The sequence below is a fragment of the Leptonychotes weddellii genome, chromosome 4, assembly GCF_054177405.1.
Source record: "Leptonychotes weddellii isolate Sample4059 chromosome 4, ASM5417740v2, whole genome shotgun sequence".
Taxonomy (NCBI): domain Eukaryota; kingdom Metazoa; phylum Chordata; class Mammalia; order Carnivora; family Phocidae; genus Leptonychotes; species Leptonychotes weddellii.
Genome location: NC_138372.1, coordinates 130,879,690 through 130,904,940, shown reverse-complemented (window position 1 = coordinate 130,904,940; position 25,251 = coordinate 130,879,690). Strand labels below are relative to the sequence as shown.

At 38.0% G+C, this 25,251-nt stretch overlaps 1 protein-coding gene across 1 annotated transcript in view; it reads right to left on the bottom strand.

The window, feature by feature from the left end:
* Window positions 1-11,622: 11,622 nt before the first annotated feature.
* Window positions 11,623-25,251, bottom strand: part of SLC26A7 (solute carrier family 26 member 7) — a 109,350-nt gene continuing 95,721 nt past the window's right edge. The window contains exons 16-19 of the mRNA XM_006742779.3: window positions 20,258-20,358; window positions 15,864-15,918; window positions 15,678-15,781; window positions 11,623-14,670 (exon numbers count right to left, since the gene is read on the bottom strand). Of these exons, the coding sequence (XP_006742842.2) occupies window positions 14,635-14,670; window positions 15,678-15,781; window positions 15,864-15,918; window positions 20,258-20,358 (296 nt within the window). The 3' untranslated portion in view covers window positions 11,623-14,634. The remainder of the gene's footprint in view (window positions 14,671-15,677; window positions 15,782-15,863; window positions 15,919-20,257; window positions 20,359-25,251) is intronic.

Below are 25,251 nucleotides of genomic sequence, written 5' to 3'. Positions count from 1 at the left end.
GTAATCAGTCTGATATAGACCTTCAGGATTGTTTTGTGGGCTGTTTTTTGTTTTTTTGTTTTAAGTCTCTTTCACCATCACCATCTTGGCCAATACACAATCTTTTCATGTTGCTTTCCTGCCACCGCTCTTAAGCACCGGTCAGCTACATTCAGCTCAGTAGCTCTTCAGCAACTGGTGGTCAAACAGATCAAGCAAGGAAAAGGCAAAACCCTTCCGCCAGATCTATAGCTCTAGCTGTACACAAGCCTAGGGAATAAAAACTTCACTTTGTTCTAACACCTTGGGATGGGTTAAAGCCACATGAATGGTAAGGGGGGGCTTTGTGAGGTGGGGCCTTGGTTGGAACCTAAAAAGAATCATCATTCTATTTTGCTGGGGCTTCTAACTAACTTTCAGTTATTATGATATATGGAGGAGGGAGGGAAGGAAGGAAGGAAGGAAAGAAAGAAAGAAAGAAGGAAAAGAAAAAGAAAAGAAAAGGAAGGGAGAAAGAAATATTCTGCTATGGGCTGAATTGTGTCTCCCCCAAACTCGTATGTTGAAGGCCTTAACCTCCAATGTGGTGATATCTGAAGGCAGAGCCTTTAGGAGGTAATTAGGTTTAGATGAGGTCATAGGGTGGGGCCTCAAGATGGGATTTGTGCCCTTACAAGAAGAGACAGCAGAGAGCTTGCTTCCCACATCTCTCTCGTCTCTCTCGCCACCTTCATGCACTAAGGCAAGGGCATGAGGGGGCATAAGAAAGCAGTTACCAGTCACCCAAGAAGAGAGCTCTCACAAGACACCGACCCTGCCAGCACCCCATCTTGGACTTCCAGTCTCCAGAACACTAAGAAATAAATCCCTGTTGTTTAAGCCACCCAAACAATGGTATTTTGTTATGGTACCTCAAGTGACTAAGACAGTTTCCCCTACCAAAAGTAAAACCCAGTAAGTGTGATTACTAGCTTTTGTTTCCCATTATATCATTTCTTTTGACTTTGGGTCATGTCCTTATGGTACATTTTCCTTCTAGTCATTGACCTTTGGGACATTGGGGAAATTTAAAGAAACCCATAAACTACTTGTACGTTGGCTTCTAAAATATTTGTTTGGTAACATATCATTATCCATGTCACTGGACCCAAGCATATTTCTATGCTAGGAAATACCACATACAAAGTCTCCACAGAAAAGTTGGTATACCACAATATTATACTATCTCCTTTTTTTTTTTTTTTCCAATCCCAGCTTTATTTTCACCACCATGGGAAAAATGAGCAGAAGGAAACATTCTTAAATACACTCTTATCGCTCTAAAAGTCCCAAGATTTTTATCTCTGAATCTGTACATTATGCTTTGAAAACTAATGGTTTCAAGCTCTATAAATCCATAACTTTTAGAAATTGGCCTCAGGTATAAACCAATTACACAGAAAGGAAAAAAGCACAAACTAAAGCAAAATCATGTACAAGTCCAGCTAATTTTGCCCTCAGAGTAAATAGACACACATAGACATAAATACAGAGAAGAAAATGTGAATCTCTTGAAATGTTTAAAGATGAATGTTCAGATTTTTGGACATCTTAACCAGGGTTTAAAAAGATAAACTCCAAATAAGACTTAATACCTCATAGAGTTGCTTTACACATTAAATTATATAATACTTGTAAAGTATTTAAAACAATGCTGCCACAGCAAGTCATCAGTAAGTGATCATTTATATTTCACTTTTAAACATTTTAGACATTGTCCTATAAAATGAATCACTTAGGTTTGCCTCATGACCTAGGAATATATCCAACTCTTTGTATCTTCAATCAGTTTAGGCATTTTCAATGTCTATTTTGCCTCCTCTTGGAGATGGAGGTGAAGAAGAGAATCATCTCTGGATGAGTTTTATTGTCCTTTAATAGTGGCTTAAGTTAGGACTAGTAGTAATAGTAGTAGTAGTAGTAGTAGTAGTAGTTTTTCTTTGATGTGCCTTTTCATTCTCTGTCGACAAAGGAAGTGAGATACAATGCAGATATTCTGGCCAAAGAATTTTGCTAAGAAATTCATGAGATGGGGCCGGGGCAACTAACTGTTTAGGTCACAGATTAGGGAGTGGGAGTTAGCAGGTGGAGAGGAAGGAGGGGAACAAGGGGCCTGGAAGGTGGCTTATCAGCGGTGGCTGGAGGAGCCGTGAGGAAGCTTGGTCAGAGACTGGTCAAAAGGCAATTCAATTAGAAGGAGGCAGCTCAACTGAGACAATATTGCGTACAGGAGCTTGGAATATAGAAAATGAAGGTATGATCTCAGGGGAGTGTCAGGCATTGTTGAAAGTGCCATTTGGTTTTTTGCTTTTGTTTTTTGCTTTAGCTGCATCAGATAAGGTGAGGGAAGAGAGAGATGAAATAAAAGAAAACTTCTCAGTTGGAAAGCAGAATTTAGAGGAGTTGTGGAAGAGCTAGGAATTGCTGGGTTGAAATAGAACACTGATTCACATTTCCATCCCATAGAAGATGCTTTGTAAGAAATGATCTTTGCATAAAGACCTATTTAAGTCTATAGTTACAAAACCCTTTGCTAAGATCTCAGAAAAACTTCAGTTGGTGGCTAGTGGACTTCTAATCAGTCAAAAAGTTTTCTAAAATTTGAAAATGTGTTGTCCCACAGCACTTTTATATTCCCAAAGTTGATAGAGTTCTGTCCCCAAAAGAATCATGGATGTCACCTTTGGGGCATGGCATTAACCCTAGTAAGATTGATGAAAATTTTAAGAAAATGGTACTGACACAAACCCTTCCTCCTTGGGCCAAGAGGAACAAAAATGGTCAAGAAAATTTAAATAATAAGAAAAAAAGGCCTCTGGATCTTCTATGAAAAAGAAGCAGGCTGAGACAGCTACCTAGCTGTGAACACCAGCGACTTCTGATCAAAAAGAGAAGGCATCTTGGAGAGCAGAACCAAAAGGCCAGAGCGTGGAGCCAAGATCTGAGAACAGTGGATTGATTTATGAGTCACTCTCAGGCTGCAGGTTTGGACCCTGATCAAGGAACAAGCATTGCCTGCACAGGAGGGGAAAACTGGTGATGTGTACCCAATAGCTTTTCAGAATTACTGCAAAATCCTGACTACTACATGCTTCCCATTCTTCATTTCTATTTATTTATTTGTTTTAGGATTTTATTTATTTATTTGAGAGAGAGAGAGAGACAGTGAGCAAAAGAGAGCATGAGCAGGGGTGGGGGGTTGCTGAGAGTGGGGGCGGGTGGGGGGGCTGGTTTGAGGGCCAGAGGGAGAGGGAGAAGCAGACTGTTGAGCAAGGAGCCTGACACGGGACTTGATTTCAAGACTCTGGGGTCATGACCTGAGCTGAAGGCAGACGCTTAACCCACTGAGCCATCCAGGCACCCCTCCCATTCTTTACTTTTTATCTATTTTTTTTTTAATTTTAGAGGCGTTTTTGTATTTCCTGGGAAACTGCAAATTTGATACAGAGTTCCCACATACTGCTCATCCATTTTCTTAAACTGTTAACATTTTACAAAACTATAAAGTATTTGTCTCAACTAAGGAACCACTGTTGGTACATTACCATTAATTAAAGTCTACAGTTTATGCAAGTTCCACTACTTTTTCCCTCATGTCCTAATTTTCCTACTCTCCTAAGGCTCTGTTTCAAGATACTTTGCAGGGTCCCACAATACATTTCAATGACACGCCTCCTTAACTTCCTCTGCTGTGACATTATTTTAATCTTTCTTTGCATTGGACAATCTTGACAGTTTTGAGGTGTGTTTTGAAGGTATTTTGAAGACAAATTAGAGGTCTTTGACCCTCAACTTGGGCTTTTGTGATGTTTTGAGGTTTTTTTGTTTTTTGTTTGTTTGTTTGTTTGTTTATGGTTAGACTGCTCCAGCCCTAACTAGATTCTCTAATGAAGAATCAGCCTTTTCTCCAAGGAGCGCTGATTCCCTCTCCTGGATGGTGGTATTTGAAACCAAGACCTGGGTGTTGGGTGTGCTCTGCCCCTGTGTTACCATTTTATATTGAGTGTGTAGCTGGAAGATCACTTGTGTTTCTAGTTCGCATCTCTCAGCATCAAAAGAAGCTGCCTCTAAAGAGCTTACCCTCGTACTGAACTAGACACTGGTCATGAGATCCCGGACTTCAAGACTGGCGTAATAATTAGTGTGAGCCTTTGGAGTCCCTGGGTGAGAGTGAGCATATTTTTCATGTTGAAGGAATGTGAATAATTTGTGTCATCAGAAGTGGACTCTGAAAATAGTTTAGTTTTAGAAAACTAAAAGTAGCCATATTGTTTCATGGCTACAACATTATACACATCCCTGTCTGCAAAGTGGTTTTGCTCCTCCTCCCACCCAGACATGGAGTCTATTTCTCCTTTTGTTTGAAACTGGGCTAGATTTGTGGTGGAAGTGACATTTTTTGAGTTCTTGAGCCGAAGCCTCAAGAGGGCTTGTAGCTGCTGCATTCCTTCTCGTAGAATCCTGAGACCAGCAGGCTGATGAGGAAGCCCAAGTGCAGACCATGTGGGTGAGCGAGCGCACTCATCAGGTGTCCCAGGTGAGCCCAGCCCCCAGCTCCCTCACCAGCTGAGTGCAGCAACCTGGGTGAGCCCAGGGGAGATGAGCAGAGTCCAGCCACTTGCACAATCATGAGAAATGACAACTCACTATGTTTTGGAGTAATTTGTTAAGAAGAAATGGATAATTAACATAATACAATTGACTGCTAAAAAGTTCATCTTTCTATCGATCCCAAGTCTACTACCCCATAAGTTCCATTGACTCAGGTCAGGGTTTTTAGTAGGTAATGAAATATAGCAAATTGTAATGGTGAGTTAATATCTTGATTTTCTCTTTTTATATGACAGTAGTCCTCCTTTATCTGTGGTTTCGCTTTCCCTGGTTTCAGTTACCAGTGGTCAAAGTCAAACGCTGTCTAGAAGCAGAGGATCCTCCTTCAGAAAGTCAGTGATAGCCTAACACTATGCCACAAGGCCTGGGTGGTTCACTTCTCTTCATCTTATCATGGAGGCATTTTACCATCTCGTGTCATCTCAAGAAGGGTGTGAGTACAGTACAATAAGATATTTTGAGAGAGGGACCACATTCATATAACTTTTATATAGTATATTGTTATAATTGTTCTATTATATTATTATTGTTGTTAATCTCTTACTGTGCCTACTTTTTAAATTAAATTTTATTATAGGTATTTATGTACAGAAAAAAAAAAAACAAGGTATATAGGATGTGGTGCTATCTGCGGTTCTAGGTATCCCCTGGGGGTCTTAGAACATATCCCTCATGGACTGGGGTCGTGGGGGGGTGCTTACCTAGGAGTAAGGTTAAGAAGCTGCAATGTAATTGTGATCAAAAACTGGCAAGCTTAAATTGCTCAACAGAGACAGCAACCTTCTCATGAGGAAAGTTCTATTTCCATCTCCAGATTTACCTCAAGCCACTGACCTTGTTCAGCCTGTCCTACACACACTGACCTTGAGTCTTCTAAAGATAGATGCCAACCTCTTTTCTTTAGTTGATTCCTAGGTTTTTAACATCTTCATATAGTTTTAGTTTTAATAGGTTGACCATTTTATTCATCCCTTCAACAAATACATATTAACCATAACATTTAATGGGCCAGGAATACAATAATTCTTACATAGCTGAAGACTCTAAAAGCATAAAAAGAATTCGATAAAATGTTGTCAGTGTAACATTAGAGGAAAGAACAGGTGGGCATCTAATGTAAATTGGGTGAATTGTTATAAAGAATCTAAATCCATTTTTGATATCTGACTACTGCTGACGGCTTTTAAGCCTCATACCTCACTCTTTCCCTTCTGCCCCACATCTGGGCAAGCTGATAAGAAAGCCTGGTGCTTCCTCCTTTGTTGTGGGAAGTCCAACCTTTTCCTCAGCCACACCCCCTAACCACCATAAAAATCTCAGGCTAGTCTCCTTCCCTTGATCTCTTAAATCATTTTTGACCAGCTTGGGAGGCCTGCCCTGCTCTCTCCAGGAAGCTGATTATGTAAGTAATAAACCTTTTCAAACCCTCTTGGTGCCTGTGTGGCATCATCAGTCTTAAACCAAATTTTGGATAAGGGTAGCCATCTCATCTCTAGAGAATGACGACAAAACAGGTGCTTGTAAAATGTAGGATTATAATTAAGATTTTAAGAAGGCAATTGTGGTTGAGTATGAAAAGCAAAGAAAATCAGTAAGAGGAGGACTGAAAAGTAGTCACTAAGTTTGGGAATTTGGAAGTGAATGATAATTTTCTCCAGAATCTTTTAAAAGTGAGATGGGGAAAAAGATCAGATTGCAAAGGCCAGAGATGAGCAAGTCGAGGCAGCAAATGTTGACTCATTTCAACAAACTGGAGTGAAAATTATTCAGCAGAGACTGACGATGAGTGGAGAGAAAAGGCAGAAAAGGAAGCATAGCCAGATGAGGACTTTTTTTTTTTTTTGAGGGAAGGGAATAAGACAACAAAGATTTCTTTATAGACCAAGGTTACAGTCAATCAAATAAAATAGGTTGAAGACCCTGGAAAGAGGAATTAGTTGGTGGAACAAGATGGAAAAGCAAGGTGAAAGTTTTGATTTAACAAAAAACAAAATAAACTAACAAAGAAAGATGGGGAGGAGAAAAACTCCATGTGGCAGATTTAATCTTGATTAGAAGAAAGAAAACTCATCCAGTGATGCTCAAACAATACAAGTGTATAAGGGCTTGGATGTATATATCTTTGGGTGGCCAGGATCAGTAGGAAATTGAGGGAGAAAATGCAGAACCATGCCTCCTAAAAGTGGAGGCATGGTTACCTCTGGAAGATCCTAAGGAATGGGATTTAAAAGGGGGTTAAGGATGTAGTGAGGGTTGGAAATACTGGAAAATAGGGATGGCAGAATCACTGAGCACAGAGAAGTGAAAGCACTGACAGACAGCTGTAAGCCCCACCTCAGGCTAGAGACTGGGAATTTTCAGACACCAATCTGCAGAAATGGGATCATTTAACTCTAGGGAACAAACTAAGGTTGCTGGAGGGGAGGTGGGTGAGGGGATGGGGTAAATGGGTTGATGGGTATTAAGGAGGGCACTTGTTGGGATGAGCACTGGGTGTTATATGCAACCGATGAATCACTAAATTCTACCCCTGAAGCTAATAGTACACTATATGTTAACTTGAATTTAAATTTAAAAAAAGCAAAAAACAGGAAAAAAAAAAAAAAGAAAGAAAGAAATATGACCATCTTCCAGCTACCTCATTTGGATTCCAAACAATCTGGTGGTCTGTGTATACCCCAGGGTTGGGATCTAGGATGTCAGACCACACAGATTAGATACCTTTCCAGTTCTACTCAGACCGCAAACCATTTCTCTAACAATTACTATGTCCTGTTTTATTTTACCCTCTCTCTCCCTCACACTGGCATCAAGCAAGATGATCGGCCTGGGGCAAGAAAGGCACTGGAAGTTGTGCAGTTGGGGCCCTCCTCACAGCTCCCCCGAGGCGTGGGTTTGCAGAACATTGTTATATAACATTTACTTTAGAACCATTTCCTTTTATTTTTTTATTGTGAGGTGGAGTCCAAATACATATCTTACTAATTTTTGATCTTTGGCATATGTAGGGCAATTAAATCTATGACCCATAGAAAGAGAATCACTTAAAAAGTAGATAAAGAATATCCTACAGTAAGTGGATTCCAGAAACATGAAACCCAAAGACATACATTCACACATCTGGCAGTGATTCATAATTGAATATTCTTTTCTCTCTAGTTAACGATGGTTTACATCAGCCTCAATCCCCAAACTGAAAGTAGCTGAGTAACATCGCTGGCACCATCTCTTTATCCCAGTTCCATATGTGCAGAATAAAAGGTTTAACTATAATTCATTCTGGTAGCATTACACAGGGAATTTCAATGAAGGTGTTGAAAGAAAACAATTACCCATGGAGCCTGAGGCTAGAAGGGAAATCTCTCTCACTCTCTTTTACAATCTGTTTCTAATGGCTAATGTGTGAGCCGCAACCTGGAGGAGGGGACCATGACTGCAACAGCACCTGTGAGAAACAGTATACATTTGTGAAACGAGAAGGAGACTAACATTTTCCATGATGAAAGGTGTTAAATACAAACTTCCAGTCTTAGGAAGCTCACCCAGGAATATATGAATAGGGATGGTATGTTTCAGATACTTTCTGACTCTCACAAATTCATAATGACCCAAAGCTACGGTGAATTTGATGTGGTCCTCTGCCACGTGTCACAACTATACACCCAGTTCTGCTTCCTCAAGGACAGCACCACAGATCTGCCATATATCTAGAATACATAGTGATCAGTGCACAACCCAAATAGAGCCTAACGGAGTACAGGGTTTCTCTCAAGTACCAGACCAAAGATGGCCTTTGTGACGAGGATTCCAAACTATAGGGTGCAAAACTGAAGCAGATGATTGATAAAAATCCTTACTCCCAAGCCCAACTCAAAGAAATTCTGATTCACTAGGTCTTGGGTAGTGTGCTTGAATCTGCATATTTAGCAAATACCCATGGTGACTCTGGTGCAGATATCATCAGGATCACATTTCGACTAAGATTTAGGAGATATCTGGCACCATCATTTGACTGGTTTTAATTGATAAAACCTCTACTCTGTTGAGCGAGACCCTTACTACTTCAATATTTTCATTGGCAGTATGAGGAGAGGCAACTGAAAAAAAGAAAAGGTTTACACGAAACAGGAATGGTATGTCTATCCTGTTTTTGGCAGTCACACTGCTATTCTCAAATTTTAATTCCAGAGCCAAAGCAAAAGGCATAGGTCCAAGCCCCAGGAAAAGCTGCTATGTGGGAAGAATTGTTTGGCTTCATGAACCCTGCTTCCACTGTGTCTGTGTCTTTGGGGTGAGGGACAAGGAAGGCCCTGATCATCCAAGAATGCCAGGGGCATTAGCCTACGTCCCCAACATCACCATCTGGCCCCTCTTGCCACACCAGCCTGCATCCTAACACCACACCACCACTCCTAACCCTGCCCTCAGCAGCACCTTGAGCTCCAAACAATTTCAAACCAGCCTTCCTCATCAAAATTATGACAAAGTCTTATAAGCCAATTAGATGAACTAGTCCTTCCTAAAGCTCACACAATGCATGGCAATGGCTTACATGTGTTTTTCCTTTCTTATAATATTTACTCCAGCTTAAATAAATGACTCATGATGAGAACTTCAGACCCCTTAAAAGATTGGTAAGGCAAATAACTGGACTCAGGAGACATCCAGATACCGCTGAAATCATACCACCATAGAGTCACTCATGCAGCCAACCTCCTCCTCATATACACACCACCCTCGGCAAACCTGCCCTTATCCTCCATCTTTCTTCCTCCTCCAAACCCATCCCGTGCAGGGTCACTGTGTTCCCTGCCCTCCCTTCCCTGCACTCTCTCAGGCTTTGTTAACCTAAGTAAAGCCACCTTTATTTAAACAGTAATTCCCTTACTACATATTTAAGACAATAGGGAAGCTTGGGAACCCTGTTAGGATATATAACCAAAGTGTAAGGAAGTAAAGCAACAGGGGGCTTAACTATGGAAGTTGACCTGGGAAAGACATTATAAAAGAGGCTCTCTCTCTTTCCTCTCTTTTCTATCCTCACAAAGGCAGAACTTACTTCAAAACCAAAAAGGAAAAAATAACTCTAGAAGCAAAGGAAATAAAGATAGAACTCTAGTTTTATTTTCATTTATTTTACTATTGAAGCATTTTTTTACTGTAGCAATTAATAAGTATATATTCTTACTGGGTTTATTAATTAGCCAATTTCTAAATGTGGTCGTAATAACCAGAGGCTCAAAATAGGAAAAAATACTGCAAAGCTTCCTATATACTTAACAGAGAGAGTGGCCCTTTATAATTTAGGACAAAAAGGAGATACATTTGAACAAAATGACCTTCCTGTTGCTAAATCAAGAGAAAACAAGTAAGGATTTGTATATAATGCCTACTCTGAAGGAGATCATTTCAGAGCACTTAGCTAGTGTGTAGTAACCTAGCATCCTTTCCTTCTTAAAAAAAAAAATAAACAAAACAACAAAAAACTCAAAGCAAGGAAATAAAAAAAAAAGTGAAGCCTCTCACTGCAGTTAGCATCCAGACTCTGTTCTGTGCTAGTCTCTGTGACAACTGGTAGAATTAAGCATGTCTCTGTTGGTGTTTTCTTTAAAACAATATGATAGCTTAAAAAGAAATTAACTAATTCAATTCTATCTTCTTTAATTAGATGGCTAATCATTAGGAACCATCACCAAAAGATACGGCTCATCTTCTGAATAGCCATTGGTATATTATCAACCCATTTCTCACCACTTCACTCAGAACCTTCTCTAAGAAGCAGGTATGGTTAGCAATGTCTATGCTAACCTACTGTCTCTAGCAATGCTTTAACCACATAGTTCATGATTATCACGTTTTGATGCAAAAACATTACATTTTATTAAACATAAAATTCTAGTAAGTGTGTTTTTCGGACATAAAAAAGAAAATTTTTTAAATATATACGAAACTTGTAACTCCTTGCTATGGACTGAATTGTGTCTCGCTCCCTCCGAAGTTCCTATGTTGGAAGCTCTACCCTCCCAGTGTGAGATACGGGTATTTGGAGACAAGGCCTATAAGGAGTAATAATGGTTAAATGAGGTCATAAAGGTGAAGTCCTAAGCTGATAGGATTAGTGTCCTTATAAAAAGAGATAGAGAGCTCTCTCTCTCGCTCTCTCTCACTCTCTCTCCCCACCAGGCGAGGACACAGCAAGAAGGTAGTCATTTGCAAGCCAGTAAAAGAGCTCTCACAAAAAACTGGCACCTTCATCCTTATCTTCTCAGCCTACAGAACTCGAAGAGAAAAATGTCATTTGCAGAAGTCCTGCAGTCTGTGATGTTCTGTTACGGTAGCCTGAACAGACTAAGACACTCTGACTAGTCACTGTTCCTGCCACCTTGTCTAGGGCACCCACTTTCCGCCATACTTCCTATCCTCTTTCCTTGCTTTATTCTTCTTATTAGCACATATTATCATCTAACTTACAATAAGTGTATTTTACATTTATCCATTGATGCCCTGTTTTCCCTTGTTAGAATATAAGCTCCATGAGGACAGGGATTTTGTTGTTGTTGTTGTTTTATTCACTGCTATATCTCCAAAACCTAGAAGCATGCCTTAGCTTCTGATCTTTGGAATGACAACCTTTAAAATGCTGAAGAATACGGGCCTGGCCTAGACACTCAGGAAAGACAAACAACACATAAATGAAGAACCCAAACAAATAGAAAATGAGCGTAGACCCATTAATGACAATTAGAATGTAACAGGTGTAAACCTGGTGAAAGGCTTGTGTAGATGTTGTCTCACAGCAGGAAGTGCCCTTATTAGTGAAGGGATAATACCTTACCATCCTAGCTTGATATTTTGTAAGAACAAATTACCAAGCATGATGGATACTTCCAAGAACTTTCAACACACCCTGGTCAGTCTAAGAAAGCAATATGTATTATTTGCTTTGCAGGAGAGTAAATACTTTGAAATAATGGACACAAATCTATTCAAGCATAATAGTTATCATATTTCAATTTATTTCCATGTAAATTGCTTGTTACGTGCTGAGTTAGTACAAAGAATTATAAAAGAGATAATTGAATGCATTGAAAAATATAAAAAAATAAATGTGGCATATTAGACTACATGATTTTTAACTAAAAATCTTTGGATTGTGAAGGCATCACTTAACTCCCTATTTGAAATCTGGCAACAAACTCACTGCCAAAAAGCATATGCTATATCGAATTAGATCATCCCACAGAATACAGAACGTGCATTTTTAAGGCATATGTATGTTCAACAACATATTAATATATTTTGGTAACCACTAAATGTCAAACATTACCCACACAGGGTATTAACACATTAATGTTTTCATTAAAAAAGAAAGATCTCTTTCCTCATTACATTACGCATTTATAGAATAGAGAGCTGTCAAATAAATTACCGCAAAGTAGTTCAAGCTAGACCTTATAACACTTGAATCATATAATCGGGGGCAAATAACCTTTAAAATGGAAGATAAATGGTAAAATTTAAGGGCATTTAATTTGCATAAATTTAATGTTAACGGTCTTTTCCTGGTTTCATATTTTATGCTTAATTTATATATGTCATTCTATTAGGTCCTTAACACTCTTATAGGTCAGTTTTAATTTTTTCTAATTTTATTTTACCATAGTAAGTAATATGGAAGTAGTTTATCATATATAAAAATAAGGTGATCTCATAAAAATAATTTAGCATGACTAGAAATATTCTAGCATCAAGACCATATTATAGTTCCTTTGTTAATGCTTGCTTTGAAATAAATATGTGTATTTTAGATCCTTGTGTGTACAAAACTCATATTCAACTTTAAACTCTCAGAACTCAATTCCAAGGAATTCTTCCAGGTTAAGAAGTCATTGTGACTTTGGTATGCAGAAGAAGACAGAACAAAGAGCTTTACCTGGCACAGGGTTTGGTGTTCCTTTACTTTGAAAACAACATTAACATCTGACACTCAAGTTCCTGGCTTTAAAGTTTTATCCATTAAACTTCTACTTTAAACACTGAAATGAGTTCAAATACACCTGCTCAGACAATACTGTGTCACCTTTAACAATAAAATAGAACAAAGCATGATTAACTGTAATGATTTTAAGGTCATCCATGGCCCATAATCTCTAACAAATTATAAAATGCCTGCAGTGCATGAATTTAGCTATAGGCCAAAGTTGGACAGCAGAATATCAATTTATACACAGCAAAATACATTTTCTCTTCTTAACTTTCTTTGACTTATCTTTATGTGCCAATATCAATGGATTCCGGATGGTAAATGTTGCCACCATCCACCACTGGGATAATTTAAATGGATAAAACAGAGTGAAATTCCTTTCTCTAAGGAAATTTTACCTCCAACTATTACCTCCACTTTTTCTTGGAACAATATTTGATGAGAATGAAAGTTGTCCTCACTCATTTCAATCCAAATCAGAGATGAAAGGATTGAGGCTTCCTTTAGGACAAAGACTTTTCTTTTTCACTCGTGTCAACCAAAATTGAAATGGAGGGGGTTAAGTTATGAGATTCAAAACATTTATTATTCCCCATTGTTTTATCACATTGTCCTACCTATCACTTAATGTGAAAATTAAGGACCATATGAATGTTTACCACACATTTGCTAGGGACTGTTATATCACTTGGCAGGCAAATTCTCATATAGATGCCCACAAAAATACCCAAATGATCAGTCTTTAAGTTTTATTTTCAACCTACTTTTCAAATTCACTTTAAAGTACTTGACTTTTTGTTATACTGGTAATTTCAAGAACAGTTCCAGTACCTTCAAACTGAAACAGACCTATCTTAGAAAAATGAGATTTCTTCATAAGTGTATCAAATTGTCTGATAAAAATATGAAATTCTGTAATTGTACATGATTGAAAATATATGTATAAGCATGAAAACAGTAATTTATACAGGTCACCCTGGGCTATGGTGCTTGTCAATTATCCTATTGATTTGGTAGTTTTACAGATAATCACATATCTAAGCTCTACTCTAGCAAAAGAAAAACATACTATGGAGACCTATCTATCTAAATGGATAGAGAGATAAATGTATTATATTATGTTGACTGTCTCTCTGAAATAGGAAAATCCCAAACTACTACAGTTAATTGTATATTAGAATAGCATAAAGCTATTCTATGGGTGGTATTTATTTTCTCATCTAAAAATCATATTTGTGACAAAATATAAAATGTGCAAATTCTATATGCTCTGGCTTCAATCAAACCTAAGGTAAAAACAGAGACTTTATGGCGTTGGAATGTAGAATTTAGGGCTAAGCATTTCCAGTATTCAGAGTAAAATAGACTAATGTCAAGAACTTGGTTTCACTGGGACAATGGTTATCTTGAAAATAGTCTTGAAGACTTCCTTGCATGGAAGGACATGAAGAACAGTGGTTTCTAGTTTGTCATTTGTTTTCGTTGAACTTAATTTCTGTGAATTTCATATCCTATTGTATTAATCTTATTGATGTTTAATGAGTTTTTTGTTTTTTGGAGGGGAATATGGCACATTTGCTAAGTTGTTTTTATGTATTAGTTACAGATGATCCTGGATTTTTACAAATGGCTTGCAAATGTTCTAGACCTCTTATGACAAAGTGTTTCTCAGTTTTGCAAGTTTACTTACAAAAAAAACAGAAATAAAACACCACCAAATACCATGGCAAAGGAAATAAATTCATGTTTACCTTTCAATACAACTAAATCTAAACGCATACCAATTTTTATAAAATAAGTCTACAATAACCTACTAAGTAAATCTGCTTACTAACAAAGATTAGGAAAAATTGCTGGTGAATCTTGACCAGTGGCTACGTGATTATTAAGTCACATCATCCTTATAGTCCAGGTCATCTATAGGATCTCAACAACAAAAAAGGCTGTGCAAAATGCCAGAGTATGTATGGCCTCTTCAGGGCAGTTGCTAAAGGCAAGAATTGAACTGCAGCAAAAGGGTCTCAGACTTCACCGTGATCACTGAGTTTGCTCAAATTCTAAAATAGAAGAGGAAGAAATAAGCACATGTTCCACTCTTAAACTGGTACCATAATCAAAGAACAGTAGCAACTGATGCAAGCTGTCCAGCCAAGTTAAGCAAACAGACATTCTGTGAGGCATGAGAGTACGGTGGTTGAAAGCTCCAAGTCCAAGGTCAGACAGACTGCTGACTCTGAAACCAGCTCTCCTACTTACAAATGGTATAACTTCCCTGGGCCTCCGTTTCCTCATTTCTAAAAAGAGGTTAAATAATAATATAGGTTGTGGCCAGTCTAATGAATTAATATAGGTAAAGCTCTTAGGATATTTCTGTAATATAAGGAACATCCAATAAATGTTAGATATATCATAATAATAGTAATAGTAATAATTGTGTTGTCATTATTATTATTTTGTAAATACATACTGTTCTGATTGAATGTGATAGGGATGACTCTGGGAAGTACTAAATGCTGTTCTAGGGATGAGGAAAAGCAAAATGATTCATAGTCAAAGAAAAATTGCAGGAAATCAAAGCTCTAGGAACAGCTCTAAGACTAACTATAAAGCCCAGTATTTGGAGGATAACTGTGATGCTTCATATCATGGGAGTGCTGGGCTCTGCAAATAATATTTCCAAAGACGGCAATATGAACTTAGAGGCAAGGGTATCAGAGCAGGAAAAAAAAGCTATATAAGGCTAATATAAAGTTTTAGCATTTGACAGAGGTGGATTCAAATTCCCAGGATAGCAGATCCTGGAAGAAGCATTTATTTTACAAGCAAGCAGTTTGCACTTAATAAGTGATCCCCAAATCCTCTAAGCCATGATATTATTAGAAGACCCAATTATTAAACAATGTTCATAACCAATCCAAGTAAGGAATGGAAAAATTCCTTTATTATAGCAGAGGACTCTGAGAGGAGTAATAGGCTAATACAAAAAAAAAAAAAAAAAGCAAAGCTCTTGATTCTACATTCTAATTTTTCGTATAATTCCCGCATGCCAACCTGCATGGCTCACCTTACTTGAATAGATGTTACTTAGTGCAGCAGATACTGAGTCAAAAGAAACTGGTTTCTCTGAGTCTGGGTTTCCACAGTACTTCATTGCTTTTATCAAGGAAGCTACAAGAAAACACAAGTAATGTAAGGCTAGCTGGAGCAGCAGAAGGATCATGTTCAATGTTAGCCAAGAACCCTCCCTTACCTGTGCAATGTGCTAATGATACATCCACACTCCTGCTCTTAGAGTCATTGTAAGCCTGGAGGGATGAAAATAGTATACCCATAATTAATTCAGGAGAGTGGGCTGGAAAGAAAAAGATGGGCTTAAGAAGAAAGGAGAATTACTATTTAAAAACAACCAAAAAAAGCCAATGTTTATGATATCAGACCAGCAGAGGGAGGTATTGCTACACAGTCAGGCTCACCCCAGCAAACTTCTAAAAGACTGCCTTCGCCAACTAAGATTAATGCAGCAGGGTATTTACCTTTCTTGCAACTAAGTTTGGCTACTTACATGCTCATTTAATAAATGAAACTTCATTTAATAAAAATTAAAACACCACATTTCCTTCCCTGTAAGAATGATAGAAAGTTGTTCTCAAACTTCTTTGACTAGAAGTCAAGGACCCATTGATAAAAGTGATGAAAACTGCTGACATACTGCTTAGTTTAATATTTTACAACAAGTTGTGATTATTCATAGACTCTCAAGTCCCATCCCTGGATGGTAAGCTGAGAACTAAAATTGAAGCCAAGCTTGATTGCCCAACTTCCATTTTTAAAAGTACATCAAGATGAGGGGTCCTAACTAAAGGGCTTGGCGTATTTTAGAGTCTTACCTCATTCATGTCCTAGAAAACACCATGGAGGAACAACTTATTGAAGGCCCAGATTTTGAATTCACCCAGACCAAAGTCAACCCATGAAACTTAGTGAAAATAAATTGAGAAGTTTTAGCAACAGGATGGATTTGGTTATGTAATAGAAAAGTATCTTATACATAAAATATAGAAAGCATTTACAACACATTCTAAGAGTATGCATGATACATTCAAAAATTTTCCCTTCTATTGTTCCTGAAGTAAGCGTTATAGGTTAGAAGAATTGCAGAATAATAGGAGATGTGTCACTCTGAGCATGAATAAATAAGCAAACAAACGAACAATACATGGACTGAAACTTTGCCAAAATAAATGGCTCCTGTTTTTATAAAGTTAAAAAGGATTAATTCAAGGTGACTTGTGAGTGTTTGACTTTTTCTCAAGCTCAGGAAGCACAAACACATTACTACAGGTGGTTTATTGATGTTGATAAACATAATCTCCAGTTCACTGACCTTCCCAGTGTCCTAAGTAGAAGAATAAATAAAAGTCATTCCATTTCCTTCAACCTATAACTCACAGTGGAAGTTCCTAGCACTACAGTGACTAAGGAAATAATCCAGGAACGTTAGGAAGCAGAAGACATGCACGGCTCAAGAGACTCTGTGGTTCTTTACTCTAGACCCTCTTCCAGTGGCTGAAACTAAAAACTAATGTTAGTCACAATGATACTATTTGCATTTTAAGAAATGACTTTTGCAAAATGAAAACAAATAATAAAAGCTAGAATTATTGAGTACTTATTAACTTCTAGAAACTTTGTGGTGTGCTTTCTTTGCAATACATCATTGCAAAGCTTCACAACTTGATGAAGTGGGTGTGTCTACTTTCAGCTTACAGAAAAGTAAATACTTAAGCCCAGATCATGGAACTCATTATATGGCTAATATTCAGAGCCAGGATTTATCTATCTTTAAAGTCAATATTCTTAATATACATCATAATTTACTGTAATCATGATGAAATAAACCAAATAGTAATAAGGAAATTAAAAAGGCAAATTGACACAAAACTGCTGGTGTCCTATATACAGATAGGAAACACCAGGCCAAGAGCAAATGTTTTTCACTAATCTAAAAATAAAATGCATCGGTTGATTTATCTCATAATTCCATTGTGTAGTATTTTAAAACTGTGAAGATGAATGGAAAAAAAAACAAAAAAAAACAAAAAAAAAAAAACCTCTTTCTCAGCATGCCCAGTACCCGAATTATTTGGATTCCTCTGAATTTTCAACTTTAGATCCTAAACTTAGTGGGAATAGGTAACCATTTCCTCCTATTTACTAACTCTAATCCTGATTTGCAATATCTAGAGAGAGGCACTAATGAACATTTGAGCATATTCAAAATAAATTTAAAATATAATTAAACAAAAACTGTACATCCTGGTCTTTCCCAGTAAAGGGACAATCCTAATCTAGTGTTTCTCAGAATATGATCTTGGACCACTTGCCTCAGAATCACCTGTGGTTGTTTAAATAAAGATTCCTGGACCAAAACTAGGACCCAGAAGACTGCTGTTGATGAGCACCCCAGGTGAGCCTTCTGCACATCCACTGAAGAGCACTCTTCTAGACCCTGGTGACGCAGAGGAAAGAGAAAGGCTGAACACAGGGAGCCCTCCAGTCAAGAACTATCTGTCTACAGTCCAGATTTGGATGCAAGAAAACATGACGTATTCAGGTTGAACCATGCCACTGTGCAGTTTTTATAGTGAACAACAAGAAAATGAAAGCATATTATATGGGGGGAAAAAAGGTGACATACCAAAAACAGCCACTGGATTTAAGTCTGGGATATTTAACACTCAACAGTTTTTGCATGATTTGCTTTCTAAATATCTGCTCATACTGAAACAAAATCATCCCCTCATTTTTACGAGGTGAATAAACTGTGATCCAGGAAGGTTAATGATTTCCCCCCACACTTCATAGCTAGTGGGACGATGCTGGGACCACACCCTGACTGTCACACACTAAGCAGCTTCTCTTCCCCAAATTCTCACCCTTATCTTCATAGGAAAGGATACTGAAGTTGACCTTTGCACTATGTTTCTTGTTTTTGTTTTTGTTTTTGTTTTTTTGACCTCTGACTATCTTGAATTTGGGAGTTCGGACATTTCAAATTTATATCTATAAATGAATAGAGGCACAACCACACAACACCACAGAAAACAACCAACACCCATAATGTAAAACAGTCTAGAAACTACTGATCTTAAATCTTTCAAGCCCTATGTCCAATTTCTGCATCTTGCCCTGATGAGTAACTAACACAAGACCATCCCATCCTTCATAAATAAGTAGACAACTGAACAAAAATATACGAACAACTGTTTTTAGACAGTGGGAATAGGGAGCACAGGACTGAGTTCCCTGAGAGAAAGAAGACAGATGAGACAAGCTCTCTAAGAGCTCAGCTTTCTGCACAAAGCTGCTTCTGGGCCAGAGAGTGATGGATGCCTGAGTAAAATGCAAGAGCTTCACTGAGCTGAGCAGACGGAAGTAGAGTTCAGGAAGGATTAGGTGGGCGAAATCTGTGGGAGAGAGTAATGGAAATGAGGGAGATAAGCAGAGAAAGAGCTCCAGAAATTTTCACAGGATTTTGATTAAGTTTTTGACAGAATACAAAGCTACCCATGGGAGAGACTATGAGGCAAGGGTAGAGAACCCCTGGGGAGCAGATACCCAGAAACAGGAGAGCTGAGTTCCATGCAGCAGAAGCTGGTGGAGGACCGAGGACAGTTGAGGAACAGATGTTGCTCCATCCTCAAGACCCTTCCCCAACAAATTTAAGACACTGAGGGAGAGAACAAATGGAAAAAGGAGGTAACTTCCCTGTTGACATAGTATTTACTAAAAAAAAATAGGGATGCCTGGGTGGCTCAGTAGGTTAAGTGTCTGCCTTCGGCTCAGGTCATGATCCCAGGGTCCTGGGATTGAGTCCTGCATCAGGCTCCCTGCTAAGCAGGGAGCCTGCTTGTCCCTCTGCCCGTCGCTCCCCCTGCTTGTGTGCACTCTCTCTCTGACAAATAAATAAATAAAATCTTTTAAAAAATAAGTGGAGGAAAAAAATTCCAGAAGTGTCCGAGTTTTCCTTGAATTAGAAAAATTAGGTGTTCTTCTTTCTGTAGAAATGTCCTGTGAGCCATGTTCATTTTAAGGAAATAAGCAGTTTTATATTTTGCACACCAGGACCAAGGAGACACCATGAAGATCATGGGGTAGAGAAGTAAGCACCATCATCCGATAGAATGGAGAAAAGCCCCTGCACTGGGGACTGTTTGAGGGATCAGATATGGTATCTGGTGAAACTACACCCATCCATGAGGGTAAGAGAAAACATCCTGCCATCACCAAGGCCACTTTTCCATGGAGGGGACTCTTCTTTCTAGAAGCCTGTAAGCTGACTGCCCAGCAGGCACTACATGCCCACTACATCCCAAGCCTGTGTTCTGTCCTCTCTGATTACCCCATGTGATTACCCCCACCCTTGGACCCCACACATACGCACACCAGAAGCTTGATGGGATCTCCTGAAGACAACTCTATGGCAGTGGGAGGCAGCAAGTTCTACGTCCTTAGGGGAGAATGGGTGAGGTGAGTGTTGAAACAAGTGGAGTCAAGACCCCAGGGCTGAGAGAGTAGCTGGTGAAAACCCCCGTTACTACAGAAAAGGGAAAGAATCAGTCCAAACACAAGCTATGTAAATACCTCAACAAGCATGGAGACTCCAGAATAGTCAAAAAAAGTCACTCCACTGCAATCCAGGATTAAAAAGCTCTTCTCATTTAGGCATGGCTGTGACACGTCGTCTGCAGGAGAAACAGAGACTCGAGTTAGGGAGAATTCTTAGAGGTTGCTGCTGCTGACCATTGAATGTGGAAAGGTAACAGTGGTTTAACAAGACTGATTCCAAGCACTTTCCAGTTTTTCTATTTTTCACTTAATTACGGATTACTTCTGAACTCTTTTAACTTTTAATTATTTGAACATGATTTCAGGTAATTATTATGTAACTCAGAGAGGAAGATGGGATGGATTAATTATCTCTCATTTCACAGAGAGACAAACTGAAACTCAGCAATCATTTTCACTAACCTCTTTTTTTAAATTTTATTATGTTAAATAAAAAATTTTTTAAATATGAATTTTTCTGAGATCTTTAAGACTCATTCTTTATTTACTAGAAAACATAATTGTCATTGGTACTATCTACAGGAGAGGCTTGGAAGAAAAAGTAACTATAATTTGAAAAAAATATTAGCAATTGTTTTATTTAGAAATGTAAAAAAATGTCAATGAATTGCTTTTCCTGAAAGAAGCCACATAAATTATTATCTACAACTATTACTATATGGCATGAGTTCTATCATCCCCATTCCTCAGCCAAATAGACATGGCTAATCAATCATGGTACTTTTTCCACTGAGGTCAAAGATCTTAGAATTTTTATCAACTCATGCTTCAGAAAGCCACTAGTAGTTCACAAGAAACGTATCTGTCAATCTGAACTCAATGCTACCATGAAAAAACAATCTATTTAGATATTATTTAGAGGGATTGATCACTGGATCTAAATGACCAGAAAATGGTGGTAAAAGGTACAAAAAATTCTTTGAGAAACAAGTTTTTCTTCTTCACTAACTTATCACACTTATTTCACTTGTAAATTGCACTTTCACTTGTAAATTGTCATTCTCTATATTTTCTTACAGTTATTTCATAACTTAAGTGGTGATAGGCTGTTAACTATAAAAGTGTTTGGGTTTTTTCAACAGCAGTACAAAAATTTCCCTTCTATGGTCTCACTGTGTTTGCTTTGTCTTTCATTTTTACATCCATTTTCCTCTTTCCCATTCATTTAATCAAAATAGAGCATATTTTCAGACCATTCAAAATGAAACAAAATAAAACAAATGAATTGTGCCATGTAGTTGTAGATAATAATTTAAGCAAGCTATTTTCAGAGAAACAATTCATGATGCCTTTTCCAAATAAAAAAAGACATCTTTAGTGGTAAAGTTACCAATTCACTCAAATGAAAATTTAAATAGAATGGACACTTCTGAAATCTTTTCACAAATAAGTGAAGTTTTCTTTTACACAGTACCCTCTCAGTTCTGCCATTGTACTGATTTTATGGCTATAACCTTGTGTTCTAAGCTTCTAAGTAAATCAACCAGTGCAATAAAAATCACATCATCATAGAAAAGAGTAAAGTGAATTCACAGCTGATATCCTGCCTTAAGCAAAATGAGGTAAGCGTGGAGCATGTGCAAAGGAGACAACTAATGTACACCCATGTGGGATGTGGTAAATGATGGGCTTTATCTACAAAAAACAACATTTCAGAAAGGAATTAACCATCAGGTGTGGGTGGGCAATTAACTCCAGACTGTGGAAGCCAGTTCTTTCCTGTAGAATATTCATTAACTCCTTTAATTAAAAAGTATTCATAGTTGCTTAATTTAGGAGTGCTTTTCATATACTTCAAAAGGTTCTTGACAGTCTGTGAGTCACTCATAATTTTTTGAGAAGGGATTTTCTGTTGATACCAATTAACTACTGAGAAGCAGATTTGCACCTCTAATTTCTCAAGAAAACAGGAGCTATGAAATATTTAGAACAAACCACAACATTCTCTTTGGAAAACATGTGCACATATTATCAAGCATCTCATGTGTTCATTCATTCATTCAAGCAGGCAGTCAGTATAGACATATTCAGGACTCTGGGTGCTGTGCTAAGTAAGGCCAGTAGAATTGTAAACAAGAGAGATAATGTTCTCTGCCCTCCATAGACTCACAACAAAGCCAGGAAACCAGCTGATTGAACTAGTAGTTTGAAATATTCTGAAGGCTGGAAAAATTATGCACAAAGTGCTAAGGAGATATAGGAGTGACCTGGTGTGGGGGAGAGAATAATGGCCACCAAAGATGGACATCTTTGTCCTTAATGGACATCTTAATCCCCAGACCTGTAAGTAGGTCTGTAAAGGGCAAAAAGAATTCTGTGGGCTTGATTAAGTTAAGAACTTAATTAGATTATCCAGGGGGTGGGGAGTCTGATGTAATCACAAGGGTCCTTATGAGAGGAAGGTGGGAGGGTGGGAATCAGAGAAGATGTGGTGGTAGAAGAAGTCAAAGAGAAATCTGATGATGCCACCATGCTGCTGATTTGAAGAAGGAGGAAGAGGCGAGAGTCATGGAATGCAGATGGCTTCTAAAAGTTGGGAAGAGCAAGGAATAAATGGATTTTCTTCTAGAGCCTCCAGAAAGAATATAACCTTGCCAAAACTTTGATTTTCTCCTGTAGGATTCATTTCAGCCTCTGTCCTCTAAAACTATATGTGTGTTGTTTTAAGCCACTAAGTCTGTGGTAATTTGTTACAGTAGCAATGGGAAACCAATATACCTGGGTTGCTGGTGTGGGGAGTGAGGATTGGTGGTGAGGGCAGGGAACTTGTTTCAGACAAGTTTTAGGATCTGTGATAGCAGAGATCATGCCTGCTTTCTTCAGCTTTGAACATGCAGCACCTGTCATGGTGCCCAGGACTAAGTAGATATTCAGTAAATACAAGAAACATTTGCTGAGGGAAAAGGACATGAAACAATAAATGCAGGAATGAAGAGAAGAACAGAATACATGAGCGGACATCTGGAGGATGAGTAAAAGTTTAGCAGGTGAGAAGGAGTGGAGTTCAGCTGGCAAACCAGAACCCTAAGAGACATGTATGCAGGAGTGCCTCTTGGGAATGGCATAATGGGACTACAATGTTTTGGGGACACAACCTCCCCAAATGGAATGATAATGGAAGATTTCACATTTGAGCAATTTTTGTTTTCATTCAGATAAATATGACTGCCATCTTATCATTTATATAGTTTGTTTCATAGATTTTGATTATTCAATCATGTGCTCAACTACAAATCTTCCCCTTCTGTGAAAATTATTGGGGGGGTGTGGATTTTTTTATTCTCTTATCTGTTTCCCACTCCCTTGCTCAGCTATGTCTCCCTTTGATTTAGTCACTTCCAGATCTATTCTGTGTTCTCCCCAAACCCGCTGGACATCTCTTGGATGACATCTCAGCATTTTATATACACCACCCTCCAAAGTCAACTTATCTTCCCTTTTCACTCCCCCCAGGTTCTCATCATCCCAGTGTGAGAGGTTCAGAGCTTCAGAATCATTGTTTGTTTTTCCCTCTCCCCTCCTCCAACACTCAAACAGTGCCGGCTGTGTTCCTGACATGCTGAAATCTCTTTCAAGTTCATCCTCTCCCTCCATTTTCATAGCCTTGTGACCACAGCAGAGGGATTAAGGTGCTTGTCTCCCTGCAGACTGCTTTCAGACCAGGCTCTCCTGTCCCAGCTTTGAGCATCCCTTCCTGTATGCCTGCCCACCTGCAACAGGGACCCGAGTTGTGCCTCTATTCCTAACTAAACTGTTGTGAATATTCTTGTTTGTGTAATTTGTTGTACACAGACTCTCATTTCTGCAGGTTGCATAAGTAGATGTGGAATTGTTGCTAATAGGGATGCATATCTTTAACTTTATACAATTTTGCCAAACCATTTTCGAAGGTAGTTATAACATTTTACACCCCCACCAGCATTGTAGGAGACTTCTTGTCCTACATTCTCACTAACCTTTGGCATTGTCAGACTTTTAAATCTTTACCAATTACATATGTACATACATATTACTGGAGCAATGTAAATTAAGTCCACTATATATATATATTTAAATATTTAATTTGCATTGCTCCAGTAACTACTGTAATAGTCAAGCATATTCTCACACGTTTACTGGTAAATTTGAAAATGCCTGCTCATGTCTTTTACCCATTCCTATTGGGTCATCTGCCTTTTTTTATTCATTGATTTGTAAAGGAGTACAGTCCTTTCTCCACGTTATATGTTATATCTATCTTCCTCCACTCTGGCTTATCTTCTCATGCTTTAATATGGTGGCATTCACTAAACAAAAATTCTTAAAAACGATCTAGTAAAGTCTAACGATAATTTTCTTTATGCTTAATGCTTTGCATTTCTTGTGCATTTTCTCCTATATCTTCTTCTAAATTTATATTTTGTTTACCACTCTTAGGATTTTGATTCACCCGGTACTGATTTGGTGGTACGTTGTGTGAATTGCAATGAATAATTTCATTCACTGTAGACACATGATTGTCACATCATTAGCAAGCCTGTCCTTTCCTCACTGCTCAGCATGTCAGTTTTGTCACAAATCAAACACCAATATGTGTGAAATTTTTCTCCCCTTCTGGGCCCCCTACTTTGTCCTATTGATCTGTTCATTTATCTTGGAACCAATACCATACTGCATTGATTATGAGAGCATTATAATATATCTTGACAGTTAAAATATTCTCTCCCCCTTGTTCACATATTTTAAGAGTGTCTTGTCCTATTCTTGGCCTTTTGAATTTCTATACAAAATTTAGAATAAGCTTGGCAATTGCCATTAAGATGTCCTATTGGAATTTTAATAGGGATTAAATTTATATTTATAAATCAATTCAACATAAATAAAACTGACATCTTTTCAATATTGAGTATTCTAACCAATGGAATTTTCCTTCCATTTATCTATAAATACCATTTACTTAAGTGTTCCAAGTATTTTTTTTTTGTGGGTTTTTTTTTTTATTCTTATGTTAATCCCCATACATTACATCA